At 40.8% G+C, this 27,623-nt stretch overlaps 2 protein-coding genes across 6 annotated transcripts in view; one reads left to right on the plus strand and one right to left on the minus strand.

The window, feature by feature from the left end:
* NUSAP1 (nucleolar and spindle associated protein 1) overlaps positions 1 to 27,623 on the minus strand; it is a 76,590-nt gene that overhangs the window by 24,942 nt on the left and 24,025 nt on the right. Inside the window, exons 1-4 of one of the 5 annotated variants that reach the window (XM_047075291.1) lie at positions 16,899 to 17,463; positions 7,075 to 7,143; positions 1,153 to 1,296; positions 247 to 349 (exon numbers count right to left, since the gene is read on the minus strand). In XM_047075291.1, the coding sequence (XP_046931247.1) occupies positions 247 to 349; positions 1,153 to 1,296; positions 7,075 to 7,143; positions 16,899 to 17,003 (421 nt within the window). In that variant the 5' untranslated portion in view covers positions 17,004 to 17,463. Of the gene's footprint in view, positions 1 to 234; positions 392 to 1,152; positions 1,297 to 7,074; positions 7,144 to 16,898; positions 17,464 to 27,623 lie in introns of those variants that run through there. The other 4 variants (XM_047075290.1, XM_047075289.1, XM_047075287.1 and 1 more) reach the window with 4 other exon arrangements.
* OIP5 (Opa interacting protein 5) lies at positions 17,339 to 27,534 on the plus strand. The gene is made up of 5 exons (XM_047075296.1): positions 17,339 to 17,691; positions 17,941 to 18,007; positions 22,198 to 22,320; positions 26,130 to 26,211; positions 27,418 to 27,534. The coding sequence occupies exons 1-5, from the start codon at positions 17,367 to 17,369 to the stop codon at positions 27,511 to 27,513; spliced, it is 693 nt and encodes a 230-aa protein (XP_046931252.1). The 5' UTR covers positions 17,339 to 17,366; the 3' UTR covers positions 27,514 to 27,534.

Consider the following 27,623-nt stretch of genomic DNA (forward strand, 5'->3'; position numbering starts at 1 on the left):
TTCATTGTAGACACTTAGGAGTTCTACAGCATGGTGTTATGGGTTGAACTGTGTTCCTCAAAAAGTTATGTTGAAGCCTTAACTTGTAGTAACCATGATGTGACCTCAAGAAAAAGGGTCTATTTTGTGGTACTTTGTTATGGCAGTCCTAGGAAATGAGTGCACATGGCTACCCCCCAGGAATTTCAGGGTTTTTTTTGTTTGTTTTTTTGGTTTTTTACTTATTTGACATACCATCTGTTCTACCTTTTCCTGAGGAAACTGCATTCTCCTCTCCTTGGCTCTCGTCTGGTGGTGAAGGAACTTCTCCAACCGTTCTGAGTTTCTGGTTTTCCTGCTTCTCTTGACTCTGGAATTCAATGGGATCACTTATCTTTATCTCTGAATGATCCTGGTACAATTTTAAAAGGGAATGAATTATTTAAATAAGAAGTCACCACTGCCTTCCAAAAATAGGCACCCAAATTGCAAAGAAGGAAGACAAGTAGGAGAATTAGGTTTCTGAGTGACAGATTGGCTCTTGAGAATGTGAATTTGGGAATAGGACATATGAGGGACCACTGAAAAGCATAAATGGCAAGATTAGATCTCTTAGGGATGAGAAATTAACAAATAATCTAAATGGATAGTCTAATGACTGAGGGAGTATACAGAGCTAGAAAATAAAAATTAGGACTATGTCTTGTAAAGTTATATTTGCATAAGAAGATAAAAAAGAAGAATAAAATCAGAGTCCTCTCAAAGCAAGTGAAGCAAGTGAAGGAAGCCCCTGGCTAATCATATGACTATTCTGCTGAAAGATCAACCCAAGAGTGATCACTAGGTCTGAGGCCAGTTGAAAAGAAAAAAAAAACCCACCTTATTTGATGCTGGTTTTTCTTTCCTTCTTACTTACTACTCATCATTAAGTGAATACTTTCATATTTATTCAACAAATACTTAATTTGTGCTTAATCCTTAGTAAGTGCTTCCCAAGAGCCAGTACTCAGAGTGTGATGAGGACCAGCTTAGACCTGGGTCTGAGCTTTCATGGACCTCACAGCATGCAGAATTTACAACCATCTGGTACCATAAAGGAATTCAGAGAAAGCTTCGTAAGAATACACCAATTTTGACACAGGCAGTGCCCAAAATGTTCACACTTCTATTCACCTGGGAGTCAGGGTTTCTGTGGACTGTCCTGCGCCTTCTCCTCATTTTGGTGACATGGTCAACTGGCAACCTCTCAGCTTGTTCCTGGCTGCTGACCTGCATCTCAGCCTCATCACAAGAGGATGCAGAAATTTGACTTCCATCCTGAAGAGAAAGACATTAATCTGCCATGTCCTATTTTTAGAGTTATGATGTTCACGAAGAATCAGAATTTAAACTGAATAAAAAAACTATTTTACAAAAGGTAATTTTAATACTCTGTTGTACTGAATTATAGTCCAGGACAAGAATTTTAGAGTATTCCAAAAGAAATAATCAAATTTAACAACCCCAGCTTGAAAAAAATAGTGTAAGAAAGCATTCAATGTTTTCTTAGTGTGAGTAATTAAGCCAATTAGCATTAATTTTTTGAGTATATGCTATTTGACAGGCAGTATGCTCTAACTAATAATTACAGCTAATATCACATCTTTACTGGGCTTAGTGTTTATACAGGTTATCTCATTCATTCCTCAAAGCCTAGGACATAGGTAATAACATTATCCCCAGTTTACAGATGGAAAAATTGAGGCTCGGAGTCCAAAGTAACTTGTCAAGGCCAAAATAAGGGAGTAAGGTAAGAACAGCACCTGTACAACCATAAACTAAAAGTAAAGAGCTAAATTATCACAACAGTGTGATAAAGGTACCAAAAGATAACATACAAACTTGCTTATTTTATAAGAACTCATTGAGGGCCTGGGTGGCTCAATCAATTAAGCATCTGACTCTTGATTTTGGCTCAGGCCATGATCTTGCTGTTTGGGAGTTCAAGCCCCATGTTGGGCTCTGCACTAACAGTGCAGGGCTTGCTTGAAATTCTCTGTCTCCCTCTCTCTCTGTGCCTGCCTCTCTTTCTGTCTCTCAATAAATAAACATTTAGGAAAAAAAAACCGCACAGTATAATATTTGCACTTATTAGTATTAATGGCGGAAGAATGGATTCATTATTCAACACATGATACAGAGACAACGATGCTTTTTATCTTTGTGGGGAGGGCAAGGAATCTTAGTTCTTTCACACCAAAAGGAAATGTGGATGGGTACAAGATTTAAATGTAGAAAGGAAACTATAAAAGCACTAGGAAATTGGGGTACGTGGGTGGCTCGGTTGGTTGAGCATCTGATTTCAGCTCAGGTCAAGATCTCACAGCCCATGAGTTCGAGCCCCACATCTGGCTCTGTGCTGACACTTCAGAGCCTGGAGCCCTGCTTTGGATTCTGTGTCTCCCTCTCTCTCTGCCCCTCCCCTGCTCACTCTCTCTCTCTCTAAAATAAAATAAACGTTAAAAAAATAATTAAAAAAAAAAAAAGCCCTAGGAAACAAAATAGGTGAATATATTATCATGAGTATGAGGAAGGCCTTCTTAAACATGTTCTCTTACCTGAAGACTATAAAGGATAGGCTTGATCTGTTCCTGGCGTTTTTGTTTTTAGAAAAATTCAAATGTTTTGAAATAAACTAGTATTATACACATACGGCTAAAAAAAAAAAAAAATCCAGTACTGAAAAGATTATAATGGAAAGCAATTGTTTCTCTGCCCTACCCTTCCCATTTCTAGGGCTTAACTTCAGGTAGTCACTTGTGTATCACTCGTGACTTGCTAGTGGGATATTCATTTGTATTTTCAGTCGCTATGTTTAGTGCCTCTCATACACTGAAATCTAGCTCCTGCCCCACTCTCACCTCCCATCTTCTTCCTGACAGCACGCCACCACCTCAGTCATTCTACGAGTCACCTTTGCTGCTTTAAAGATTCTAAGCCTTTCAATCTTGTCTCACAACTACACAGTATATCCTGTAAATTCCAAGTGCCGCATCCTTATGCTTCCCTTCATTCTGTCCTCCTTTTCTCACTCACTGTCATCTATTTCTCTTTAAGTTGTGAACATTTATAGCTTGTTACATAACCTTAATTGAACCATCTGTTCCTTGTCTGTGTGCCCGGATTCCAAGAGCTAACAAATCATTAAGTTCTTAAAGCTTTTGTTGTTTTCTTGGTCATCTCAGTCTCCTTTAGGGTCTTTTTATTTATCTTAAGCTCTCTCACACTGGTGACTGGTGCTGTCTATCCTATTTCAAAACAAGGAAGACCTCACTAGAGGCTTGGATGTGTGGGAGGGCCTGTTACCTGGTGCAATCTGATGTACAAGGGTCCTTAGGTGGGGAAGAAGCTATTATGTAGAGGAATCCTTGAATGCCAGAAGGCAGAGGACTTTGCTTAATAACACTGACTTTCCTTACTGAGAAACCTTCCAATATTACAAACTGTAGTTTGTAGTGACACCTGGTGCTCTGCTTGTGGAAGTGGTGGGGTGAATGTTTTATATCCTGATTTTTCAATCCATTTCACTATGGTGCCTGGACCCCACCCCCTGAGAGTTGGTTTGGTTGGCCTGGGTTTGGTAAGACCTATGTATCAGCATATTTTATTTATTTTGAGAGAGAAAGAGTGTTAGTGGGGGAGGGGCAGAGAGGAGGAGAGAAGGGGAGAGAGGGAGAGAGAGAGAAAGAATCCCAGCAGGCTCCATGCTCAGTGCATAGCCCGACACAAGGCTCAATTGAACGACCCTGAGATCATGACCTGATAGGAAATCAAGAGTCAGACACTCAAATGACTGAGACACCCAGGTGTCCCAATTTATCAGCATTTTTAAAAATCTCCCCAAATGATTCTCCCATACATCCTGCAATAAGATCCATAATATAAAACAAATTTATGGGGAGGCAAAGAATAAGAAGGTTTTGAGAATGCCAGGTTTTATAGGTAAAACATTACAGAAGTAAAATAGTTCCAAGTCATAAAAGGTCCAGGATATGCCAAGGAAGAGGATGGCTGATGAAGGGTGGGAAGCAAAGTTACAGGAGTGAGGGAACAAGCAGGCAAGGACAGTAAAGAACATCCAGATGGACCTGTGAATTCATTCCAAAGAAAGTCAGGGCATGAGGGGATGAGGAAGACAGCAAGACAACAAATACCAGAAAGCAACCAGGGAGTCAGCAAGTGACAGCTGAAAACAGATAAGCATAAATTCAAAGAAACAAGGATACATGAGAATAGGAAGATGCTATCTGTATCCCACCTCCCAACTCCCTGGATAGTCACGGGGAAGCAAAAGAAACTGCTTCCACTGTAAAAGTGTTGCCCTTGGGTTACCTGTATTGCTGGAATCTAAAGAGATACTTTTTTTAAGTTTACTTATTTGTGAGAGACAGAGTGACCGAGTGAGAGAGCAGGAGAGGGGCAGAGAGAGATGGAAAAGGAGAAAATCCCAAGTAGGCTCTGCAATGTCGCACTGTCAGTGCAGAGCCCCACAGGCGTTTAACTGACTCAGCCACCCAGGGGCCCCAAGAGATGCTCTTAAAGTACTTATTTATCTCTCCCACAGGGACTCCCTTATTAACAGAGTGCAAGACAGGTCCCCTAATTGTCCTTTTTTTTTTAGGTTTTAATGTTTATTTATTTTTGAGAGACAGAGAGGGAGGGAGGGAAGGGCACATAAGCATGGGGGGAGGGGCAGAGAGAGAGAGAGAGAGAGAGAGAGAGAGAGAGACACACACACAGACAGACAGAATCCAAAGCAGGCTCCAGGCTCCCAGCTGTCAGCACAGAGTACCACAGGGCTTGAACTCACCAACCTCAAGATTATGACCTGAGCCAAAGTTGGATGCTTAACCAACTGAACCACCCAGGCACCCCCTTAACTATCCTATTTAGAAGCCTGTTAGCCCAACTCCCAGAGATTGCTTATTTTTCTTTAATGTTTATTTTTGAGACAGAGATAGCACAAGCAGGGGTGGGGCAGACACAGAGAGGGAAATACAGAATCTGAAGCAGGCTCCAGGCTCTGAGCTGTCAGCGCAGATTTCAACATGGGGTTCGAACCCACAAACCATGAGATCATGACCTGAGCCAAAGTCAGAGGCTTAACTCACTGAGCCATCCAGGCACCCCTGAGATTGCTTGTTTTAATCCCATGCATTTTATGTTAGTCTGGGAGGCTGACAGTGATCAGGAAGGGTATGTTCATTCCTGAATGCACCATGATGTACCTATAATACACTTGTCTAAATCCAAGACTGATGAGGTGCACCTGGTTTAGACAACGGAATCCTTGGCACACAGCCACACTAACCCACATACAGCACTTCGCCAACCCATATAGTTAAGGCTGACCTACAGTGTGAGAAAAAGGCTTCCAAAATGTGCCATGGCCCACTCACTCAGATGTGATCCATACCTGTGCACTCCCTAGGTGATGATTTGGGGGGGTCTGGAAGTTTGCACATCTGTCAATCCTTGGTAACATTAATGATCTCTTTGCCATGCATTTGGACTGTGTTGACTCTTTCTGTAGCCTTAGTAAATAAACTCTGTCTATAACAGGTCCCATCAATCTAAGCCCACTATTGATATATTAAGAATTCTTGGGGCTCCTGGGTGGCTCAGTTGGTTGAGCGTCTGACTTCAGCTCAGGTCATGATCTCAGAATTCTCTCTCCCCACCCCACCCTTGCCCTTTCCTCTACTTCCTTGTTCTCTCACGATAAAGTAAAAAAAGAATTCTGACTTAGGAATTCTTTATCTGATTCATGCTTTTGTGAATTTTTTTCAAAATGAAATGGCCCAAAATGCAGAATTTAAAAATAGGATAATTTTAAATTTCGTCCATTAATTGTTATCCAAACTAAAATCTTGATTTCAAATGGCACTACAATCAAGTTTCCTATATATGGAAGCGAGGGAGGGAGGAAAGAGATGGGAAGGGAGGGGAAGGGCAAATGGGAAGATGGGGGTACAGGTGCGGGGGGAGAGGGGGCAAGAGGTGGGGGCAGATTGAGAGTAATATGATGTAGAATCTTAAAGCTAGAATTCAGGGGCGCCTGGGTGGCTCAGTCGGTTAAGCGTCCGACTTCGGCTCAGGTCACGATCTCGCGGTATGTGAGTTCGAGCCCCGCATTGGGCTCTGTGCTGACTGCTCAGAGCCTGGAGCCTGTTTCAGATTCTGTGTCTCCCTCTCTCTCTGACCCTCCCCTGTTCATGCTCTGTCTCTCTCTGTCTCAAAAATAAATAAACGTTAAAAAAAAAAATTAAAAAAAAAAAGCTAGAATTCAAAATTAATCCTTTTTTTTCTGTTTTAAGTTAATTAAACCAGGAGCCAAAAGAATTTTAAATATTAATAGTTTTAAATGTTTATAACTTGGAATATAGTTATAGAGATGACAAATACAGAGAGGGGAAAAATTACATTTTCGGTTCATTTTTATATTTACCTTCATTTCCAGATAGATTATGGATGCTCTTCAAAGCCCGGGGCCTTAAGGCCTTTCCCTATTTTCGTCCATTTCAAGTTTAGAATCCTGGCTCTGTCAAAACCTTTGGTGTAGGTCTGAGACAGCCAGGACAGGCTCTCTCCCATTAGCTCTGGTTTACAGTTCACCACACAGGGCACTTTCACAAGCCCTACTCACAGACCCTTTGACTCTTAATATTCAATTCAGCCAAGCAGATGTTATTTCCATTTTAAAGAACAGAAAACTAAGAATCTAGTCATTTGAGTTTTCCAAGATGACACAAAAAGAAATGACAACTGCTATTTAACCTGGATTTTTCGGGTTTCATATCCTGTTCCTTCCCTGCTCATACCAGGCTAGTTCTTGTAATGATTGCCAACTAATAATTAACCTTTGCATTTGTACAAGAACATCTTATTCAACAGATTACTTGCTATATGCAGTTTCTCTATAACAAACAGTTATTATGAAAGGATTTATTATTACCAGTAATTATCTCTTTGGGGTAAATATCATGTCTTAAGTCATCACTTATTAACTAAATATAATTGTTTTAATATTTAATAGGTGATAAAAATATTACTTACCTGATTCTCATTTTCTTTTTTTGCTTCATGTTGAAGGTGGGCTTTCAAGGCTTTTAATAATTTGCCTGCCTGCAGGAAGGTTAAAGACTTTATCAGTAGGGCCAAAAATCAAGTAAGCAAGAAAGATAATAACCTATCTTTCCCATTTTTGAGGACAATTATTCTCCTGGTCTTGTATTCCTCAAGGCAGCCTCTGGGCAGCCTCTGGGAACAGAAAGATGACCAACACAGAATTGGCCCCACATAGATTTCACACCAGAACGGGGAAGCGAGACAGGGAAAGAGGAAAGGACCACAGAGGCACGGGGCTAAGAACCAGCATGGGGAGGCCTAGGCTATTGTACAGAAACACAAATGGGCACAGTCACCAAGATCTGGACCACGAGTCAGGATCAACTTCAGGAGGTAACCAGACACACCAGTTCTAAGACAAAGACATGATGTCTGTAGCTGCTGAGGTGTGAAGGATGAACAGGACAGCAGTGGCTACAAGGAAGAGGTAAAGAAATCACATGGGAAGGCAAGAATGAGGGTGGTTTGTGGAACTTGAATTCAAAGTGGCCAGAGCATGGAGCTGCTGGAGGGATGGTGAGAGAGGACCCTGGGAAAGTGGGCAAGGACCAATCCTGCCAGGCCTTATAAGCCTCTTGAAAATACAAACTTTACCCTTAGAGTAAAGGGCATTGTCTGAAGAGTCCGCAGCAGCACAGGTTTTTACCAATTTTGCTTTATTCAAAATTGTCCTACGCTGGTAGGACATTGTGCAGGATGCACTTGATAGCAGGAAGACAAAGTCAGGAAAGCATCTGGAAAGCTGTTGTAGGAAACTAGAAAGGACTGTGGCCTGAACTAGAGCAGGGTTAAGGCAGTATGGACAGATTCAAAACCTTTTTAAGAAGTAAAATCAGTATGAACATAGGGGTTGAGGAATAGTGAAACTTTATTACACCTAGGTTTCTGGCTTGGGCAGCTCATGGAACATGGTGGGGGTCTCTCAGATGAGGAATGCCAAATACAGGCAGGCTTAGAGAGGAGGATGGTTAAAGGGCTCCTGAGGAAAGGGACTCCTATTTTCTCTTTCCAGTCCAGGAAACCTCCCATTCTTGAAAGAGAACTATCAATCTGATTGGTTATGTTTTCTTGTGCTGTAAAAGATCAAGCATATTGGTTATGTTGTCTTTTCCTCCTCCTCCACTCAGCCAGGCAGTTGAAAATCAGAGATTTCCTTCTCAAGGTGGGCTCAGCCACCACTTCTCATACCATTTATCATTGGCCATGTGTCCAGGAGAGAACAGCAGAGATCCAGATTTGGTTTAGGCTTTAGGGGACAGGAGAGGCTGCGCTTAGGGTGTGAAGCCCATCCTCCAGCCCGGTTCACCAGTATGCCCTATAAGTTATTAGTCACCATACTGGCTAGTAATAGAGTGGTACCTATTTTCTACTTGCTGTTGTTTCTTGAACCTAAGGGTCTTCTCTGTGAAGGGGATGATTGGCATGGCAAAATTGAGGCATTCTTGGTTCTTCTATCAAATTTTTGCCAACCACTTTATTGGGTTTTATCTTTTTTTTTTTTTTTTGGTGGTGAGAACACTTCACCTAAGATCTACCTTAGCAAAATAATAATAATAATAATAATAATAATAATAATAATAATAATTTAAGAGGTAAAGAGAATGTAAGCTGGGGGAGAGGGGCAATGGGAGAGAGAGAATCTTAAGCAGGCTCCACGCTCAGCACAGAGCCTGAAGCAGGGCTCCATCCCATGAGCGTGAAATCATTACCCGAGCCAAAATCAAGAATCGGACACTCAAACAACTGAGCCACCCAGGTGCCCCTAGCTTAGCAAATTTTTAAATATATGATACAATATTGTTTGTCATAGGTTCGAAGTTGTACAGGTTTCCAGAACACTCCTTAAAATGCCATGAAAATACCAAGCTTGTGATAATGATGAAACGAGGTGCCTGTGGCAGAGCCAAGTCAGGGCATCTAGCTGACTGATGTTATGGGGTGATGCTCACAAGAACCAAGCAGGAAGTGCAGGTGTTAGTATATACATGCATTCCCTCAACAAGCACTTATCATGCTGCACACTGTCCCAGGCACTGGAGAGAGAGTGGTAAATTGGACAGACAAGGTCCCCGCTCCCCAGGAACCTCTACTGATGGACCAGTGAGGAAACAGACTTTCTTAAAGTTTCATTTAAAAAAAATTTTTCCCCCAACGTTTATTTACTTTTGAGAGACAGAGTGTGAGTAAGGAAGGGGCGGAGAGAGAGGGAGACACAGAATGCAAAGCAGGCTCCAGGCTCTGAGCTGTCAGCACAGAGCCCAATGCAGAGCTCAAACTCATGAACTGAGATCATGACCTGAGCCCAAGTTGGACGCTTAACCGAATGAGCCACCCAGGTGCCCCTAAAATTTCATTTCAAGAGAAAGAGAGCTCCAATGGGGAAGAAGGGCAGAAGGCAAGGGAGAATTTCAAGGAGGCTCCATGCTCAGCACAGGGCCCCACATGGGGCTCGATCTCATGACCCTAGGATCATGACCTGAGCCAAAGAGTCAGACACTCAACTGACTCCTGAGCCACCCAGGTGCCCCAGCTGTTTTCTTTTTTAAACATTTACCTCCAAATCAGGATCAAACCAAGTATGTCACCTTACATTTGCAGGAGTCTGGATTTTATTTTAGGTGTGAAGGAAGTCAATCACCTTGATTACCAAGAGACTACTACAGTGAGTCAAGAGTACAGGTGGGAAAGCAGCAGGCTGAGGCAGTGGTCAAGGGAAGAGGGTGTGTGGCCCAGGTCTGCAGCACTGGAGATGGTGTCCAGATGTCAGATTTCAGGAGTAATTGGGAGGAAGAGGCTACGAGGATGGATGTGGATCATGAAGAGAAGAATCAAGAGTGTTCTAATGTGAGACCCCACTAAAAAGGAGAACTATAGATCCATTTCCCTGATAAACATGGATGCAAAATCCTCAACAAGATATTAGCCAACCAGATCCAACAATACATTAAAAAAATTATTCACAACGATCAAATGGGATTTATTCCTGGGATGCAGGGCTTGTTCAATATCCGCAAAACAATGTGATTCATCACATCAATAAAAGGACAAGAACCATATAATCCTCTCAATAGATGCAGAGAAAGCATTTGACAAAATATAGCATCCTTTCTTGATAAACACCCTCAAGAAAGTAGGGATAGAAGGATCATACCTTGAGATCATAAAAGCCATATATGAACGACCCAGAGCTAATATCATCCTCCATGGGGAAAAACTGAGAGCTTTCCCCCTAAGGTCAGGAACAAAACAGATGCCCACTCTCGCCACTGTTATTCAACATAGTATTGGAAGTCTTAGCCTCTGCAATCAGACATCACAAAGAAATAAAAAGCATCCAAATCAGCAAGGAGGAGGTCAAACTTTCACTCTTCGCAAATTACATGATACTCTATAGAAAACCCAAAAGATTCCACCAAAAAACAGCTAGAACTGATTCATGAATTCGGCAAAGTTGCAGGATATAAAATCAATGCACAGAAATCACTTGCATTCCTATACACCAACAATGAAGCAACAGAACGGGAAATCAAGGAATTGATCCCATTTACAATTGCCCCCAAAACCATAAAATACCTAGGAATAAGTCTAACCAAACAGGTGAAAAATCTATACACTGAAAACTACAGAAGGCTTATGAAAGAAATTGAAGATGACACAAATAAATGGAAAAAGATTCCATGCTCCTGGAGAGGAAGAACAAATATTGTTAAAATGTCAATACTACCCAAAGCAATCTACATATTCAGTGCAATCTCTATCAAAATAACACCATCATTCTTCACAGAGCTAGAACAAATGATCCTAAAATTTGTATGGAACCAGAAAAGACCCCAAATAGCCAAAGCAATCTTGAAAAAGAAAACCAAAGCAGGAGGCATCACAATCCCAGACTTCAAGCTATACTACAAAGCTGTAATCATCAAGACAGTATGATACTGGCACAAAAACAGACATTCAGATCGATGGAACAGAATAGAGAACCCAGAAATGGACCCACAAACGTATGGCCAACTCATCTTTGATAAAGCAGGTAAGAATATCCAATGGAATCAAGACAGTCTCTTCAGCAAGTGGTGCTGGGAAAACTGAACAGTGACATGCAGAAGAATGAACCTGGACCACTTTCTTACACCATACACAAAAATAAACTCAAAATGGATGAAAGACCTAAATGCAAGACAGGAAGCCTTCAAAATCCTTGAGGAGAAAGCAGGCAAAACCTCTCTGTCCTCAGCTGCAGCAATTTCTTACTTGACACATCTCCAAAGGCAAAGGAATTAAAAGCAAAAATGAACTGTTGGGACCTCATCAAAATAAAAAGCTTCTGCACAGCGAAGGAAACAATCATCAAAACTAAAAGGCAACCAACAAAATGGGAGAAGATATTTGCAATATCAGATAAAGGGTTATTATACAAAATCTATCAAGAACTTATCAAACTCAACACCCAAAAAACAAATAATCAAGTGAAGAAATGGGCAAAAGACATGAATAGACACTTCTCCAAGGAAGACATCCAGATGGCCAACCGACACATGAAAAAATGCTCAACATCACTCATCATCAGGGAAATACAAATCAAAACCACAATGAGATACCACCTCACACCAGTCAGAATGGCTAACATTAACAACTCAGGCAACAACACATGTTGGTGAGGATGAGGACAAAGAGGATCTCTTTTGCACTGCTGGAGGGAATGCAAACTGGTGCAGCCACTCTGGAAAACAGTATGGAAGTTCCCCAAAAAATTAAAAATAGAACTACCCTATGACCCAGCAATTGTACTACTAAGTATTTATCCAAGGGATACAGGTATGCTGTTTCAAAGGGACACATGCACCCTAATGTTTATAGCAGCCCTATCGACAATAGCCAAAGTATGGAAAGAGCCCAAATGTTCATCGATGGATGAATGGATAAAGAAGATGTGGCATATATATATATATAATATATAAATATATATAAAAAATATAAATGTGTATATAAAAATTATATATAAATACATAATATTTATATATATAAATGATTTGTATATATTTATATATATAAATTATTTATTTATATTATTTATATATAAATTATATATATTTATTTAAACATATGTAAATATATATCATACACACACACACACAATGGAGTATTACTCGGCAATGAAAAGGAATGAAATCTTGCCATTTCCAACAACATGGATGGAACTGGAGGGTATTATGCTAAGCAAAATTAGTCAGAGAAAGACAAATATCATATGACTTCACTCCTATGAGGACTTTAAGATACAGAACAGATGAACATAAGGGAAGGGAAGCAAAATTAATATAAAAACAGGTAGGGGGACAAAACATAAAAGACTCTTAAATATGGAGGCAAACAGAGGGTTATTGGAAGGGTTGTGGGAGGAGGGATGGGCTAAAAGGGTAGGGGGCATTAGGGAATTACTCCTGAAATCATTGTTGCACTATATGCTAACTAATTTGGATGTATATTAAAAGAGTGTTCTAATGTGGGTCTCAATCATCTACTGAGACTGGGAAGAGATCTTAATTGTTTTGAAGTGGCCATGCTGTTTAAGATGCACTTAAAGATAGGAGTCAGCACCTCAGGAGAGAGGTCCCACCAGAGATATGGAGTCATCAGTTCAATATGAATTTAAAGTTATGATAGTGGATAAGGTCACCTGGGGGAAAGCACAGTTAGAGAAAAGACACAACTCTGGGGCACTCTGCATTTAGAAATTTAGCAGAGGAAGAAGCAAGAGAGAAGGCTAGAAGTGCTGGTAAGATAGGAAAAAACTTAACATCAAATAAGCCTACAAAAGAAGTGGTTTAAGGAAAAAGGAACATTAGATCCTGCCAAACAGCAGAGGAAGATAGAGATGAACTGTATGCTTGGTAAGGTGCAGAGCATGGTGGCCTTGGTAACAGCAATTACAGTGAAACAGAACAGAGAAATCAGGCAGCAAATGAAGGACAAGGGGTCATGAGAGAGCTTTGTTTTATTTTAAGATGGGGGATATTAAGACCTGATTGCATATATCATCGAAATGAGCAACCAGAGTGGGAGAAACTGATATAGAAGAGAGGAGCTAACTGCAGGCACATAGCCCTGGAAGAGGGAACAGGATCCACAGCACAAATGGCAAGGCTGCCCTCACACAAAGGCAGAGTTCTTGGAGATTGGGGACAGGCACAGGATGGCTGGATAGTCTGATGGTGGAAAGAGGAGTTAATTCTTAGCTGATTGTGTCTATTTTTCCATGACCTATGAGGAAAAGTCAAGTGAGGGAAGGGAGCCAATTTGAGGTGAGAGGATATGAAATAATGGTCCTCAAAAATAGAGAAGTTAATGACTACCAAGGGAGTATAGGGGAATCAAATGCTCATTTTATGATTTATGGTCATAAATTTAAGTTCAGTCAGCAAAGTCAGGGGATTTTCTTCAGGCAGGGTCGGCTGGTTAGGTACAAAGATTAAGCACCTAGCCAGGTTTAATCAGGCTTGGAATTTGGGCAGGAGAGGAAGGGGAGCTACAAGAGAATGCAGATGGCGCCAGTCTTTGTAATCTAGGCTTGTTTGTGAGCAGGAAAGCCAGGGCAGGAGTGAGAAGGACCAGTGGCCACACAGTAAATACCAGTAACTGACTCCTTCATTGAGACACTACTCTCAATGGTAAAGCACAAAAAAAGGGCTAAGATTTTTTCCTTCTAAATTTATTTTGAATGTTACCATTCTGATGGAATTTATTTAAATCTTATTCTGTTTAGTGTTTTCAAATAATCAAAAAAGGGCTGCCTGGGTGACTCACTTGGGTAAGCATCTGACTCTTGATTTCAGCTCAGGTCATGATCTCAAGGTTCATGGGATCGAGCCCCTTGTCTGGCTCTGCGCTGACAGTGCAGAGCCTGCTTGGGATATTCTCTCTCTCTCTCTCTCTCTCTCTCTCTCTCTCACTCCGCCCTTCCCCTGTTTGCACACACAGTCTCTTTCTTTTTTTTTTTATTTTATTTTATTTTTTTTTTAAATTTTTTTTTTCAACGTTTATTTATTTTTGGGACAGAGAGAGACAGAGCATGAACGGGGGAGGGGCAGAGAGAGAGGGAGACACAGCATCGGAAACAGGCTCCAGGCTCTGAGCCATCAGCCCAGAGCCCGACGCGGGGCTCGAACCCACGGACCGCGAGATCGTGACCTGGCTGAAGACGGACGCTTAACCGACTGCGCCACCCAGGCGCCCCACACAGTCTCTTTCTAAATAAACATTAAAAAAGTTTTTTAAATCATCAAAATGATCATCTAATCTTGATCACTGCTTAGAGCAATTTGTTCATATTTTGCTTATATACTCTGAACTTAAAAAGCCAACTGATTTAACAAGCTCCTAAGCTGTACAAATCGTAAATAATTTAAAACATTTTAGTTATAAGAAGTTACAATCACATATAAAGTTGAGAGCATAGTCTAATGAACTCCCATGTATCTATCACCCAGTTTCAACAATTATCAACATTCTGTTGTTCTTACTTCATCTTATTACCCTCTCTTTGTCCTAGAATATTTATAGCAAATCCCAGGTGTCATAACATTTCACCTGTAAGTACTTGGCATGTATTACAAGAGAGAAGGCCTTAAAAAAAAAGGGAGGGGGGGCGCCTGGGTGGCTCAGTTGGTTAAGCGGCCGACTTCGGCTCAGGTCATGACCTCGCGGTCCATGAGTTCGAGCCCCGCGTCCGGCTCGGTGCTGACAGCTCAGAGCCTGGATCCTGTTTCAGATTCTGTGTCTCCCTCTCTCTGACCCTCCCCCGTTCATGCTCTCTCTGTCTCAAAAATAAATAAACGTTAAAAAAAAAATAAAAAAAAAAAAAGAGGGGGGAACATAACAATACCATAATACTCCAAAAAGTTAACAATATCTTAATACCTAGTCCAAGTTTAATTTTCGTCAACTGTCTCAAAAGTCTCTTTTTATAGTTGGTTATAATCAAGTAGTGTATGGTCAACTTTGGGGAAACAGTACCTCTCAAGAAATATTTATTGAGGGGTGCCTGGGTGGTTGGGTCAGTTGAACATCTGACTCTTGATTTCGGCTCAGGTCATGATCTCAGGGTCATGGGATTGAGCTCCACATCCAGCTCCGTGCTGACCATGGAGCCTGCTTAAGGTTCTTTCTCTGTCCCTCTGCCCTCTCCCCTGCTTGCTGTCCAAAATAAAAAATAAATTAAAATTTTAGGGTGCCTGGTGGCTCAGTCGGTTGAGTGTCTGACTTTGGCTCAGGTTGTGATCTCACAGTTTGTGGGCTTGAGCCCCACATGTGGCTTTGTGCTGACAGTGCAGAGCCTGCTTGGGATTCTCTTTTCTCTCTCTGCCCCACCTCCCACCCCTGATCGTGCTCTCTCTCTTTCAAAAATAAACATTTTAAAAAATTTAAAAAACCTATTTATTGATACCTACTATGTGCCAGATACTGTGTGCTAGAAAGGCAATGGGGTCTGTGGTGGCCTGAAATACTTTACTATGCCACTCTATAAAAACAGGTGACTAATCAGCTAATGCAGATTAGGTGCCTCAAGAGACTACAGGTGAGGCTTTTAGGAATCTATCTCTCTTGGAATAGCTCTTTAGAGATCCAAATGGTTGTGGGGCCTTAATGTCATCCAGAGCTCTGAACTCAGCAAGCCTCCACTGTAACTCTCTTGCCACCCTCTAGGGCATTAATCTAGCACTGCCAAGAAGTGATTGAAAATAATTATTCAGCATCTCCTATATAAAATGCACTGTGCTTAGTAAGACTTCCAAGGAACATGGATGAGATTCTTGTTCAAGGAATTTAACTTTTAGTGAAGATAATTTAATACACAAATAACCAGAGGTGAAAGCCTAAAAGTGCTCAAAGAGAGTACTTGAAATTAAACTGCGTTAAAAGCACACAGAGTTCCTGGAATTACTGGGGTAGTGGACCTATGGCCAAGGAACTGAAGAGGAGGAGACGAAGTGCCAAGTCAGTGATATTTCTGATGGACTCTGAAGAGCATTTGAAAGTTATTAATGCAAATAAAGAAGAGGGAAAGACAAGGGGATATGGGGCCAAAGGATCAAAATTAGCAAAGACAGAAAGATGGACAAAGGTGTCAGGTGTTCAGAGACCAGTACAGTTTGGATGCTGTCTTGGATAAGATTCCAGCTAGAATGCAGAAAGCTGATGGGATTTAAGGTAAAGAATTAAGGCTTTATGAAATAGTATTGGGGAGCCATTAAAGACTAAAGCTCAGAAATATCTCCAAAGACACTCCTTTATTTAATTAAGCCCCAACAAGTACCTGGGCACTAATTATTTTGTTTTAATCACTTAAAACCATTTGTAATACCTAATTTAGGCATTCACTCTGTAAATACCACACCCACACCCTGCAGAACAAATCTCGAGTACCCTAAGAATTTTGTGTGAAAACTCCACCGAAGAATATATAAACCCCACTCCCAAAATGAATCCGCACAGTTCCCCCTCAACGTTTTACAGCCTCGGAGACAAAATTCCACAGTACGTCCAATAAAACCAAAACAAACAAACGCTTGCGAAGTCAAGGCCTATGTGAGCCCCCAGAAAAGTCAGCCTCAAAATAAGGTGAATACTATGGCTCCCTCTCCGTTTGCCCAGCTGGAGGGACAGCTGCCTCATTCCCCGAGGTTCCCGTTCGGTCTCTTCCCACCACCTCTCCGAGAACGCTCAACCTGTCCCGCGGGTTACCTGCTACGTACCCTCAGGTTAGCCCGGAGGCCCAGACTCTTGGCCAAATTCTGCAGGTCGCTGTATTTGAAGGTGTCCAGCTCCTCAAAGGAGGGTACAGTCATGTCGAGCTGCATCCAAGCGACCTGGATAGCACGGACACTCTAAACTAAACAGCGCCGCTCAAAGCTCTGGCGCCACTTTGAGCGTTGACTAAACCGAACTTTTATAGAGAGTTTAAATTGAAAATGCTGTACTTCTATTGGTTAAAAATGTCTTGAAGGCGGGGTCTCCTGGCGTTGACCAATAGAAACGAAGATTCCCCTCCCAGCAGGCCTGCGATTTCCCCCCACGCCTCATTAACACTTTGGCGCCGAAGGGCGTGCCCAGAAAGCGTGTGCAGGGCAAAGCCTCGGCTCACGGTGTCCAATGAGGATACAGGAACCGTGTGTGGGCGTGGTCAAGTGTCTGTTCGAAGCTGAGGCGGGGGCTGCAGAAAGATGGCCGCTCGGCCGAGGCGGCGTTGTCACTCACTTTATGCGATGCTGTCGCAGGGTAACGTTTGTGATGGCGCCAAGAATTCAACTGAGGAACTCTCTTGTACAACTTCTATGGAGTGGGACACGCAGGTGGTGAACGGGTCCTCGCCGCTTGGCCCCGCAGGCTTGGGGGCGGAGGAACAGCCATGCAGACCGCAGCTGCCGTCGTGGCTGCAGCCCGAGAGGTGCGCCGTGTTCCAGTGTGCACAGTGCCACGCAGTACTCGCTGACTCTGTGCACCTCGCCTGGGACCTGTCGCCGTCCCTCGGGACCGTGGTATTCTCCAGTGAGTGGGGACAGAGTCTGAAGAAGACAGGAGGAAGGCGGAGAGGGTGTTACCGCTTTGTCACGGGATGGTTGAGAGCAGGGTGGTGAAGAAAATGGGGTGAAGATTTGTAAGGAAATTAACGCCTTTGCCAAGAGTGGGGGCAACTTTTCATGTTTTTTGTGGCCATGGTGAATCTGTTTGTAGCGGGTAGGTTTTCCTTTTCAAGGCTTCACAGGTATTCATTCTGATCTCTATTTATTTACCCAGGAGTCACAAACAACGTGGTTTTGGAAACTCCCTTCCTAGTTGGCATTGAAGGTTCGCTCAAAGGCAGGTATGTACTGAGAGTTCTCTTTTGGTTTCTAGCCCCTATATTAATAACACGGAGAAGCGGGGAACCGACGTGCACAAAGGAACAAGAAAAGTTTATTCTATCCATACAGTGTATTTGAGGGATGTTCCTTTTACCTGTTTGAGACTTGTAGGAACTTGTCAGTGAAATGGAAAAGTTGGTTGTAGTTGTGTGCACATTTTAACATCTTTCTGAGGGCCACATCTCCCTAGTGGTTTGTGCAAGGGAAGTGAGGCTAAGAAAGTAATGTCCAGTAGGGAAAAAGGGAGAAAAGTACCTTTTGGTGTGTAACGAGAATCACTATAAACTACAATCCTTTGAGATAAGTAAAACTTTTAAATTTGTATTTTATCTGCAGTTCGTAATAAGCCATGGCAGGACTAATTCTTCTGTAACCTGGGAACCTGGGGAAAAACACAAGTTGAATGTTATGTACTTGAATACTGCAGGGCAAACTTTGCATCCAGTCTCTGCTGTGATCTACAAGTGAAAACAAAGTACTCAGATAATTTATTATTAGAAGGCTCCTCAATTTTGAATGTTGCCTTTAACGGCAAGACAGTTCATTCTGACCACAGTTTGGTTCAGTTTTTGGGTTAAAGTATGGGAATTGTTACTTTACCCAGTAATTGGAAAGAGCTTTGCAGCTCCCTTTTCCCAATTGAAAGATACTTACCAGAGTGTCCTCTTCCCACCTAAAGGGAACAGGTAGGAAAAGAGTGGTGGCTTGCTTGGAATTGGGTCATTTGGGGCCAGAAGCAGATGTTCTCCAAATATCTTCTTAAAGTAGGATAAGGCATCTAGGCACATGGTATCCAGTACTGTGACCATTAGCCACATGTAGCTATTGAGTACTTACAATGTGGCCATCCTGAATTGAGAAATGCTATGAGTGCAAATATACACTAGATTTTGAAGACTTAATACAAAAAAATTAATAGTTTAAAAATATTGATGACATGTTGAAATGATATTTTTGATATATTGGGTAGCATAAAATGTATTAAGGCTAATTTCACCTGTTCCCCTGAATTTAACAAGACTAATAGAAAATTTTACATTACTTATGTGCCTCACATTATGTCCCTTTTGGGCAGTACTGATGTAGATGGTTTAGAAAACACTGGAGGGAAATTCCCATGTGTTTGTATACTTTTAGAATAAGGAGAGCCATGGGACTTGGTAGGAAGAGATTTATTATCAGGAAATGGTTCCTGTGATTATGGAGGGTGAGAATTCCCAAGAGCTGTAGTTGGCAAACTGGAGACACAGGAGAGCCAGTGGTTTAGATCTAGTCCAAGTCCACAAGCCTGAGAACCAGGAAAGCCAAAGGTGTAACTTCCAGTCCAAAAGCCAGAAGGGTCTAGACAGAAGAAGAGCCTACTTTTCAGTTCAAGTCCAAAGGCTAAGGAAAAAACCAATGTTCCAGCTTAAATCAGTCAGACAAGAGGAGTTTCCCCTTATTCCTGAAAGGGTGGGTTAGCCTTTTTGTTCTAATTCATCAGACCTTCAGCTGATGAGATGAGGGCCATCCCAAATCAGTCTACTGATTCAAATGTTAATCTCATTCAAAAACACTCTCACAAACACGTTCAGAGTATTTGACCTAACTGGGCACCATATGACCTAGTTAAGTGGACACATAAAATGTAACTATCACTTGTTACTTGGCAGCCACACGCATTTCCTAAAACCATACGAGACTGCAAATAAAGACAATACCAAGGTCATAATCTAACATGTTACAACTGTCCTGCATACAACTGAAAACATACTAATCCCTTCTCTGGAAGAGGAAATAAAGTCCTTGAGTGATGTTTACATTTCTCCTTGATATCTCATAATTTATACTGTAAAGTAAAATTAATAATAAATAGTTTGATATAGTATGATATAATAGTATGATCTTATGTTACACAGTAAGGGAATAAGAGAGAAGAAAAGAGATAAACATGCAAAAACACAGACATACTCATAACTAAGGAGGAAATACTCATGACAATCACAGTCCTCATTTCTGTAACTGGTTACTAGGTCATAGCTGATATTTATAACTAACTTCTTCCACTACCCATATATATCCCCTTGCCTTCAGCAAGCACTCAGCTGGTCATAGTTCTTTGGTGTGGTAATGCATACCTTCATTTTGAAGGACTTGAGCCATTAGCAGACTAATATTCAATGAAATATGTTATATTGCACACACAAGCATATTTTGGGAATTTTTTTCACATTTTGCTCTGTTCCATATATTAGTTTCTCTGAGACATTTTTCTATAGGTACTGTAATTTGTCTGATACCATTAATTCCTGCATAGGAATTAATTTAAATTAATGCAACTTTCTTTCTTTTTTTTTTTTTTAAGTTTATTTATTTATTTTGAGAGAGAGGGAGAAAGTGGGAGAGGAACAGAGAGAATCCCAAGCAGACTCTGCACTGCCAGCGCAGAGCCCAATGGGGGGCTCAAACTCATGAACTGTGAGATCATGACCTGAGCTGAATATCAAGAGTTGGATGCTTCACCGACTGAGTCACCCATGTGCCCTGATGCAACTTTATTTCATGGCTTGCTTTTTGGTTACTATACTCACAAATATACAGTACTACATGTGTGGTATGGGACTTAATTTACCAATGAATTTGGGATATTACGTTTATTTTTTTTAGTGTCCGTTGACATGAATTTTTTTTAGTCAAGTGATTTTTATACTCTATTAATGCAATTTTACTGCATAATATATTATGTTTACAAAAATAATTTTTTCCTGTATCAAGCTACTTTAAAATTATTTTCAAGGGGTGCCTGGCTGGCTCAGTTGGAAGAGCTTGTGACTCTTGCTCTTGGGGTGGTGAGTTCAAGCCCCATATTGGGGGTAGAGACTACTTAAATCAATTTTAGACTGAGAGAGAAAACACACGCAGTAGAGGGAGAGGGAAAGAATCTTAAGCAGGCTCTGTGCCCAGTGTGGAGCCCAACATGAGACTCGAGCCCATGACCCTGAGATCATGACCTGAGCTGAAATCAAGAGTTGGACGCTTAACTGACTGAACCACCTAGGAACCCCAATAAGTAAAAAATTAAAAAAAAAATTGTTTTCAGTACATGCATGATGAAACACACTTAGTTTTTTCTTAAAACATTTCTTTGTATTATTTGAATATGTCTTACACACCAGCAAATATGGTTAGTGACTTACCCAAGTGGTGTAACTGTTTCCTCATCCAGTAATCTTGAAGAGGATAGAAAAAAAATAGATGCCTTGGCTAGGGTAATAGGATTTCTTCCCCCCCCCCACTCTATTGGCATTTTGTCTGGGTATTTTTAAGTTAATTTTTTGTTACATCTGCATAAGAAAATTCTTGATTTGAGTTCTATTAATTGTTTAAAAAAATTTTTTTTTTCAATGTTTATTTATTTTTGGGACAGAGAGAGACAGAGCATGAACGGGGGAGGGGCAGAGAGAGAGGGAGACACAGAATCGGAAACATGCTCCAGGCTCTGAGCCATCAGCCCAGAGCCCGACGCGGGGCTCGAACTCACGGACCGCGAGATCGTGACCTGGCTGAAGTCGGATGCTTAACCGACTGCGCCACCCAGGCGCCCCTCTATTAATTGTTTAGTAAGCCCCAATCAATTTAATTATTTTCCTTATACTGGAAATTGGTTTGATGGTAGCTAATTTGTATGGTTATGTGTAGTTTGTGGGGTTTTTTGTTTATTTATTTATGAGAGAGAGAGAGAATCCCAATCAAGCTCTCCTCTGTCAGCACAGAGCCCGAGGCTCCTGAGATCCTATCATGACCTGAGCTGAAATCAAGAGTCAGAGGCTTAACCTACTGAGCTACTCAGGCGCCCCTGGTCATGTATAGTTTTATATGTTTAAATATTAATCTGATTAGTTAGCTCTTTTTCTGCTTTTCAAATGTAAATTATTCTATTGAACTGACAATTATACATCCATAATTGCTTTTGTGGCCAGAATCCACAAGAGAATCTGTAATCTAGGATGTAATTTTATTAAAACCTGAGTTAACCTTTTGTGAATGTGACATTTCTTCAGGCTCGGTCCTATTATAGCATAGTTTTTAGGAGACATGGTTTCCAGAGACTGGTTATTTTATATTTGTTCTCTGATTTTTTTTCTTACCCATATTCCATTTTTTCCTCTAGCATTTACAACCTTTTATTCTGTACTTCCTGTGGGATTCCCATTGGTTTCCATTTGTATTCTACCCATGCTGCTCTGGCTGCCTTGAGAGGTCACTTCTGCCTTTCCAGTGACAAAATGATATGGTGAGTAGACTTAGATATTCTTTATCAAATACATGTTAAAAGAACTTCCTGAAGGGGCGCCTGGGTGGCGCAGTCGGTTGAGCGTCCGACTTCAGCCAGGTCACGATCTCACGGTCCGTGAGTTCGAGCCCCGCGTCGGGCTCTGGGCTGATGGCTCAGAGCCTGGAGCCTGTTTCCGATTCTGTGTCTCCCTCTCTCTCTGCCCCTCCTCCGTTCATGCTCCGTCTCTCTCTGTCCCAAAAATAAATAAACGTTGAAAAAAAAAAAAAAAAAAGAACTTCCTGAAAAAACAGAATGTGTGTACCAAAGAAAATGCTAAAGCCAGGCATTGTCGTTTACACAAAAAGATGGGCAGTGGGACCAAAATAAAGTCTCATAATGTTATGCTCATTTTAGATGTCTTGTAATCATACCATGTCTTATTAATCATACCTTGGAATAAATGAGAGGATATTCTTTCATTATAGAAACTTCTGGAACATAAGCTTTTGCAAAATAATGTTGTAATAGACACTTACTGATTTGTGCCCAGCCTCTGTTTCTCTCCCCATAGAGTGGGACCTTGTATCCTTATTTTTATCATGTGTGATAGATATCATTCCCAGGTGATGGGATCAAGAATGAATACCTCACCTAAGCTAAGCAAATTAGGCTTTCTACTCTAGGAATTTGAAATAAGGACCCAGAGACATTGGTCATTTGTAAATGGTACTGGTGCTGAAGTTGGGAAATGAAAGCTCTAGGTTTAGGATAGCTATTTTCCATGTTGTACATGTAGATGCAGAGAAATCTTGTCTGGAGAAAAGAATGATGCAGATAGATACCCACAGGAAGGTAAAAAAAAAAAAAAATACTGACCATGTGGCCTCATAGAATCAGACAAAGTACACTACTTATTATTCCTTCTTATGTAGTACTTTGGATATTTCTTTATCTTCCTAATACTACTTTCGCTTAAGCTTACTTTTATTTATTTATTTATTTATTTAACATGTATTCATTTTTGAGAGACAGAGACAGAGCACAAGCGGGGGAGGGGCAGAGAGAGAGGGAGACACAGAATCCGAAGCAGGCTCCAGGCTCTGAGCTGTCAGCACAGAGCCCGACGCGGGGCTCAAACCCATGAGCTGTGAGATCATGACCTGAGCCGAAGTTGGACGCCCAACTGACCCACCCAGGCACCCCTACTTTTTTTTTTTAAAGCTTATTTTTTTAATGTTTATTTTTTGAGAGAGTGCACACGTGTGCAAGCTCAGGGGAAGAGCAGAGAAAGGAAGACAGAAGATCAGAAGCAGGCTCTGTGCTATCAGCACAGAACCTGATGTGGGGCTCAAACTCACGAACCCCTGAGACCATGACCTGAGCTGAAGTCGGACACTTAACCAACTGAGCCACCCAGGTGCCCCTCACTTAAGCTTTTTTGTTTATTATAACAAATTGAAACATCTATTATAGTCTTTTCTTGATCATTTAAAAAAAAAGTGGGGGAGGGTTGCCTGGGTGGCTTAGTCGGCTGTGCGTCTGACTTTGATTTCAGCTCAGGTCATGTTCTCATGGTTCGTGATAGAGCCCCATGTCAGGCTATGTGCTGACAGTGAGGAACCTGCTTGGGATTCTTTCTTTCCCTCTCTCGGCCCCTCCCCTGCGTGTGCACGTTCTTTCTCTCTCTCAAAAATAAATAAACATTGGGGCTCATGGGTGGGTCAGTCAGTTGAGTGTCCGACTCTGTTTTGGCTCAGGTCATGATCTCACAGTTCGTGGGTTCGAGTCCCACATCGGACACTGTGCTGGCAGCAGGGAGCCTGCTTGGGTTTCTCTCTCTCTCTGTCTCTCTGTCATAAATAAACATTTAAATTAAGTAATTTAAAAAAATAGCCATTGATGACCTACTTTATGTGTTTATGCCAGATATTAAGCTTACCTCACTTGAGTTCTTAATAGAAGAACACTGGGTCTCAGAGAGGGGAGCTGAGATTTTAATCTGTCTTAACACTAAAACTCATTTTCCTTTCATTAAACATGAAGTTTCCTTTTTCTCTTTTTATGTTTTTACTTATTTTTGAGTTAGAAACAGCATGAGTGGGAGAAGGCCAGAGAGGGAGAAAGAATCTGAAGCAGGCTCTGCACTGTCAGCATGGAGCCCATTGTGGCTCAAACTCACAAACTTCATGACCTGAGCCAAAATCGGACCCTTAACCAACTGAAGCACCCAGATGCCCATCCTTTTTCTCACTTAATGTGCTTAGATAGGTGTTTCTAGGTGAGTTTTGGGTGACTAAACAATAAAACTCATAAAGCCCATCTTTCATTCACAAGGTTGTTCAATGTGCATTAGGTATACTATTTGTTCCTCCGTGCAATTTTTTTTCTTTACTGCAAATTTTCAACAGAAAATATATACTTCAGATGGATTGATAACTTACTTTCATTTTCTAATTTCTTAAGTAATTTCTTTAAAAAAAATTTTTTTTAATGTTTATTTGTTTTTGAAAGAGAGAGAGAGAGAGAGACAGAACACAAGTTGGGGAGGGGCAGGGAGACAGGGAGACACGGAATCTGGAGCAGGCTCTAGGCTCTGAGCTGTCAGCACAGAGCCCAACACAGGACTTGAACCCCCCAGACTGCGAGATCATGACCTGAGCCAAAGTTAGACCCTTAACCTACTGAGCCACCCAGGCACCCCAAATAAGACCTAAGTTTAAAGAGGGTGAAAAGTTATTTCTAACTGTGTGCTATTAGTAACCTCAAGTCTTCTTCAGAAAGTTATAAGTAGTTGTTCCAGGTGAGCTGTAATTGAGTTTTTGCACAAGAAGTTAAGTTTTTAGTAACAAAAATTTTTAATGTAAATTTTAAAAGTATAATAGGATTTTAAGTAATTTCTTTAAAATAAGGAGTTGGGACTCAAAGGTCAGTATATTCTTTCTGATTAAGTAGAAATTAGGAAAGTATAGGTAGCACAAATCTGGAAAGATAATAAATCTATGTCTTTGTGTGTCAGAATGAATTTGGTTGCTAGGAAAAATTAAACCTGACTGATGGTGGCTTTAACAAGTAAGGGTGGGGGTGGTTGGCCACCCCAAGAGTCTTCTAGTGGCTTAGCCACAATAGAGCCCTCGGTGAACATCTCTGGTTTTCTCAGCCTTTTCTTCTTGTAGGCTGTGACAGTTATAAGCATTACATTCATAGACAATAGCATCCCCAACTGGAAGGAAAAGGATATGGGAAATGGGAACACAGTGAATGGTCTCTTTAGCAAAAATTTCCTTATTATTGGCCAAACTATGTCCCATGATTGCCTTAAGGCAGGAGAGCAAATATGTGACAGTGGAGAGTAAGATTGGACACTTGGCTCAGAGCAGTTATTATTCATCTCCTACTATTGGGCATACTCCTGCCCTAAATGAAATCTGGGTTCTGTTAGCCAAAAACAAGTTAGGAATGGCTACTGGATAGGCAACCAACAGTGTTGTCACAATATGATTACTTTTCTTCTAACTGCTACACGATCTACTGGTGGACTGTGAAGCTTATACTCATCAGAATTCCTCATAGGCCCCTGGTTTTTGTCTTTAGTTTGTTGTGGGGTTATTTTATCTCCTGGCTGGCAAGGGGTGAGATAAGACACACAGTCTCTCTGATTTCTTACTTGAGGATTTGTTTTTCCTAAAAGACACATTATGAATGCTGAAATGGAAATCTGTAAGAAGGCGGTCCTTGCCTGACATGTTATTTTAGAGGGCAAGTTTGGTTCACTAATAATCTTATCTGTAGTATGATACTAATATTTTCTTTATATATTTTCTATCCAGCTATCTCTTAAAAACAAAGGCCATAGTAAATGCATCTGAGATGGATATTCACAACTTATCTCTACCAGAAAAGATTGCAGAGGTAAAATTTCATGATGGTTGTATATTTACTATAATACAGGCATACCTCAGAAATATTGTGGGTTCAGTTCTAGACCACCAGAATAAAACAAATACCATAATACAAAGCAAGTCAGATTAATATTTTGGTTTTCCAGTGCATATAAAAGTTATGCTTATACCAAACTGTAGTTTACCTAAGTGTACAATAGCATTTTCTAAAAAAAACAACATGCATACCTAAAAATTCTTTGGTAAAGGGACTAAATAGCAGAAGAAAAGAGAAAGAAGTAGAAAAAATGTCCCAGGAAATAGTTGAAAAATTCCCAAATTTGATGAAAAACATATTTCCATATCCAGAACCTCAATGAGCCCCAGGTAGGATAAACACAGAAGAGATTTATTTATACCCCAACATATCATAGTAAAAATGTGGACAAAAAAAAAATCTTGAAAGCACCAATAGAGAAATGATTCACCAATCCAAGGGTATCCCCAAACAAAGGAGAGGCTCTAGAGTTACTTGTTTAAGTCATAGTTCCTGATGAATTTTGATTGTTTTTGTATCTTGGATGATAAAAATGAGATATAGTGTATGGTGCAAATTATGTCAGAAATAAGACTTTTGCTAACCCAACTTCAACAGATAATCCTCCGTAATTCTGTATTTCATATTTTATGCTGAATAATACCACTAAGTTTGGTTCTAGATATAGCTATTCATAAGTGAAAGAACTATTGAAAATTGTCTAATTACACCAAGCATATGTTCTTAACAGGGCTACTTTTGAAGACCATTGGCAGAATATCAAACAAAAGCATTTGTTACCGGAAACAAAGGAAAAAAGTTAGATTCTTGCCACTAGGAAAGGAAAGGAAGACTAGTTGATGCTTCTCTCCGTAAGCTTTCTTACTCCACCTTATTCTTGTCTTCCTTTCCAGTATTTGGAGTTTAAACCTGGTGATAAGAGGTAGATAGGAGAGAGACTGAAGCAGTGACACTCAGCAATGGCTGGTTTTTTTTCACATGAACTTTGTATCTAAGGATCTCATTGTGCTCCGAGTTTGTACCATAAAGTTCTTTCAGAAATAGAAGAAACATATTTATGAAATATGTTGAGACATTGCCAACTCCCAATCACTAGTTTAAATTTGAAATGGCTTTTAGAATCACCAAATTGAGTGTTAAGCTTAAGATGCCCTGATACCTATTTATTTTTCTTCCTAGCTGAAAGAGAAGATAATGTTAACTCATACTCACTTAAATTCACTGATGAAGATTCTGAAGGAAGTAACTCCTGACCAGCCCAAGCCAGAAAACTGATCCAGAATCAGAGTTTAAGTATTAGGGTTGGTAAATAAATAAATTAATAAATAAATATATTTTTTAAAGTATCAGGGTGAGTCCTTGTTGCTATCTTCAACAACAGGTGC

This window comes from Lynx rufus, unplaced genomic scaffold (assembly GCF_022079265.1).
Source record: "Lynx rufus isolate CCGP_SWC_20201006 ecotype Redwood Valley unplaced genomic scaffold, mLynRuf1.p SCAF_13, whole genome shotgun sequence".
Classification (NCBI taxonomy): Eukaryota; Metazoa; Chordata; class Mammalia; order Carnivora; family Felidae; genus Lynx; species Lynx rufus.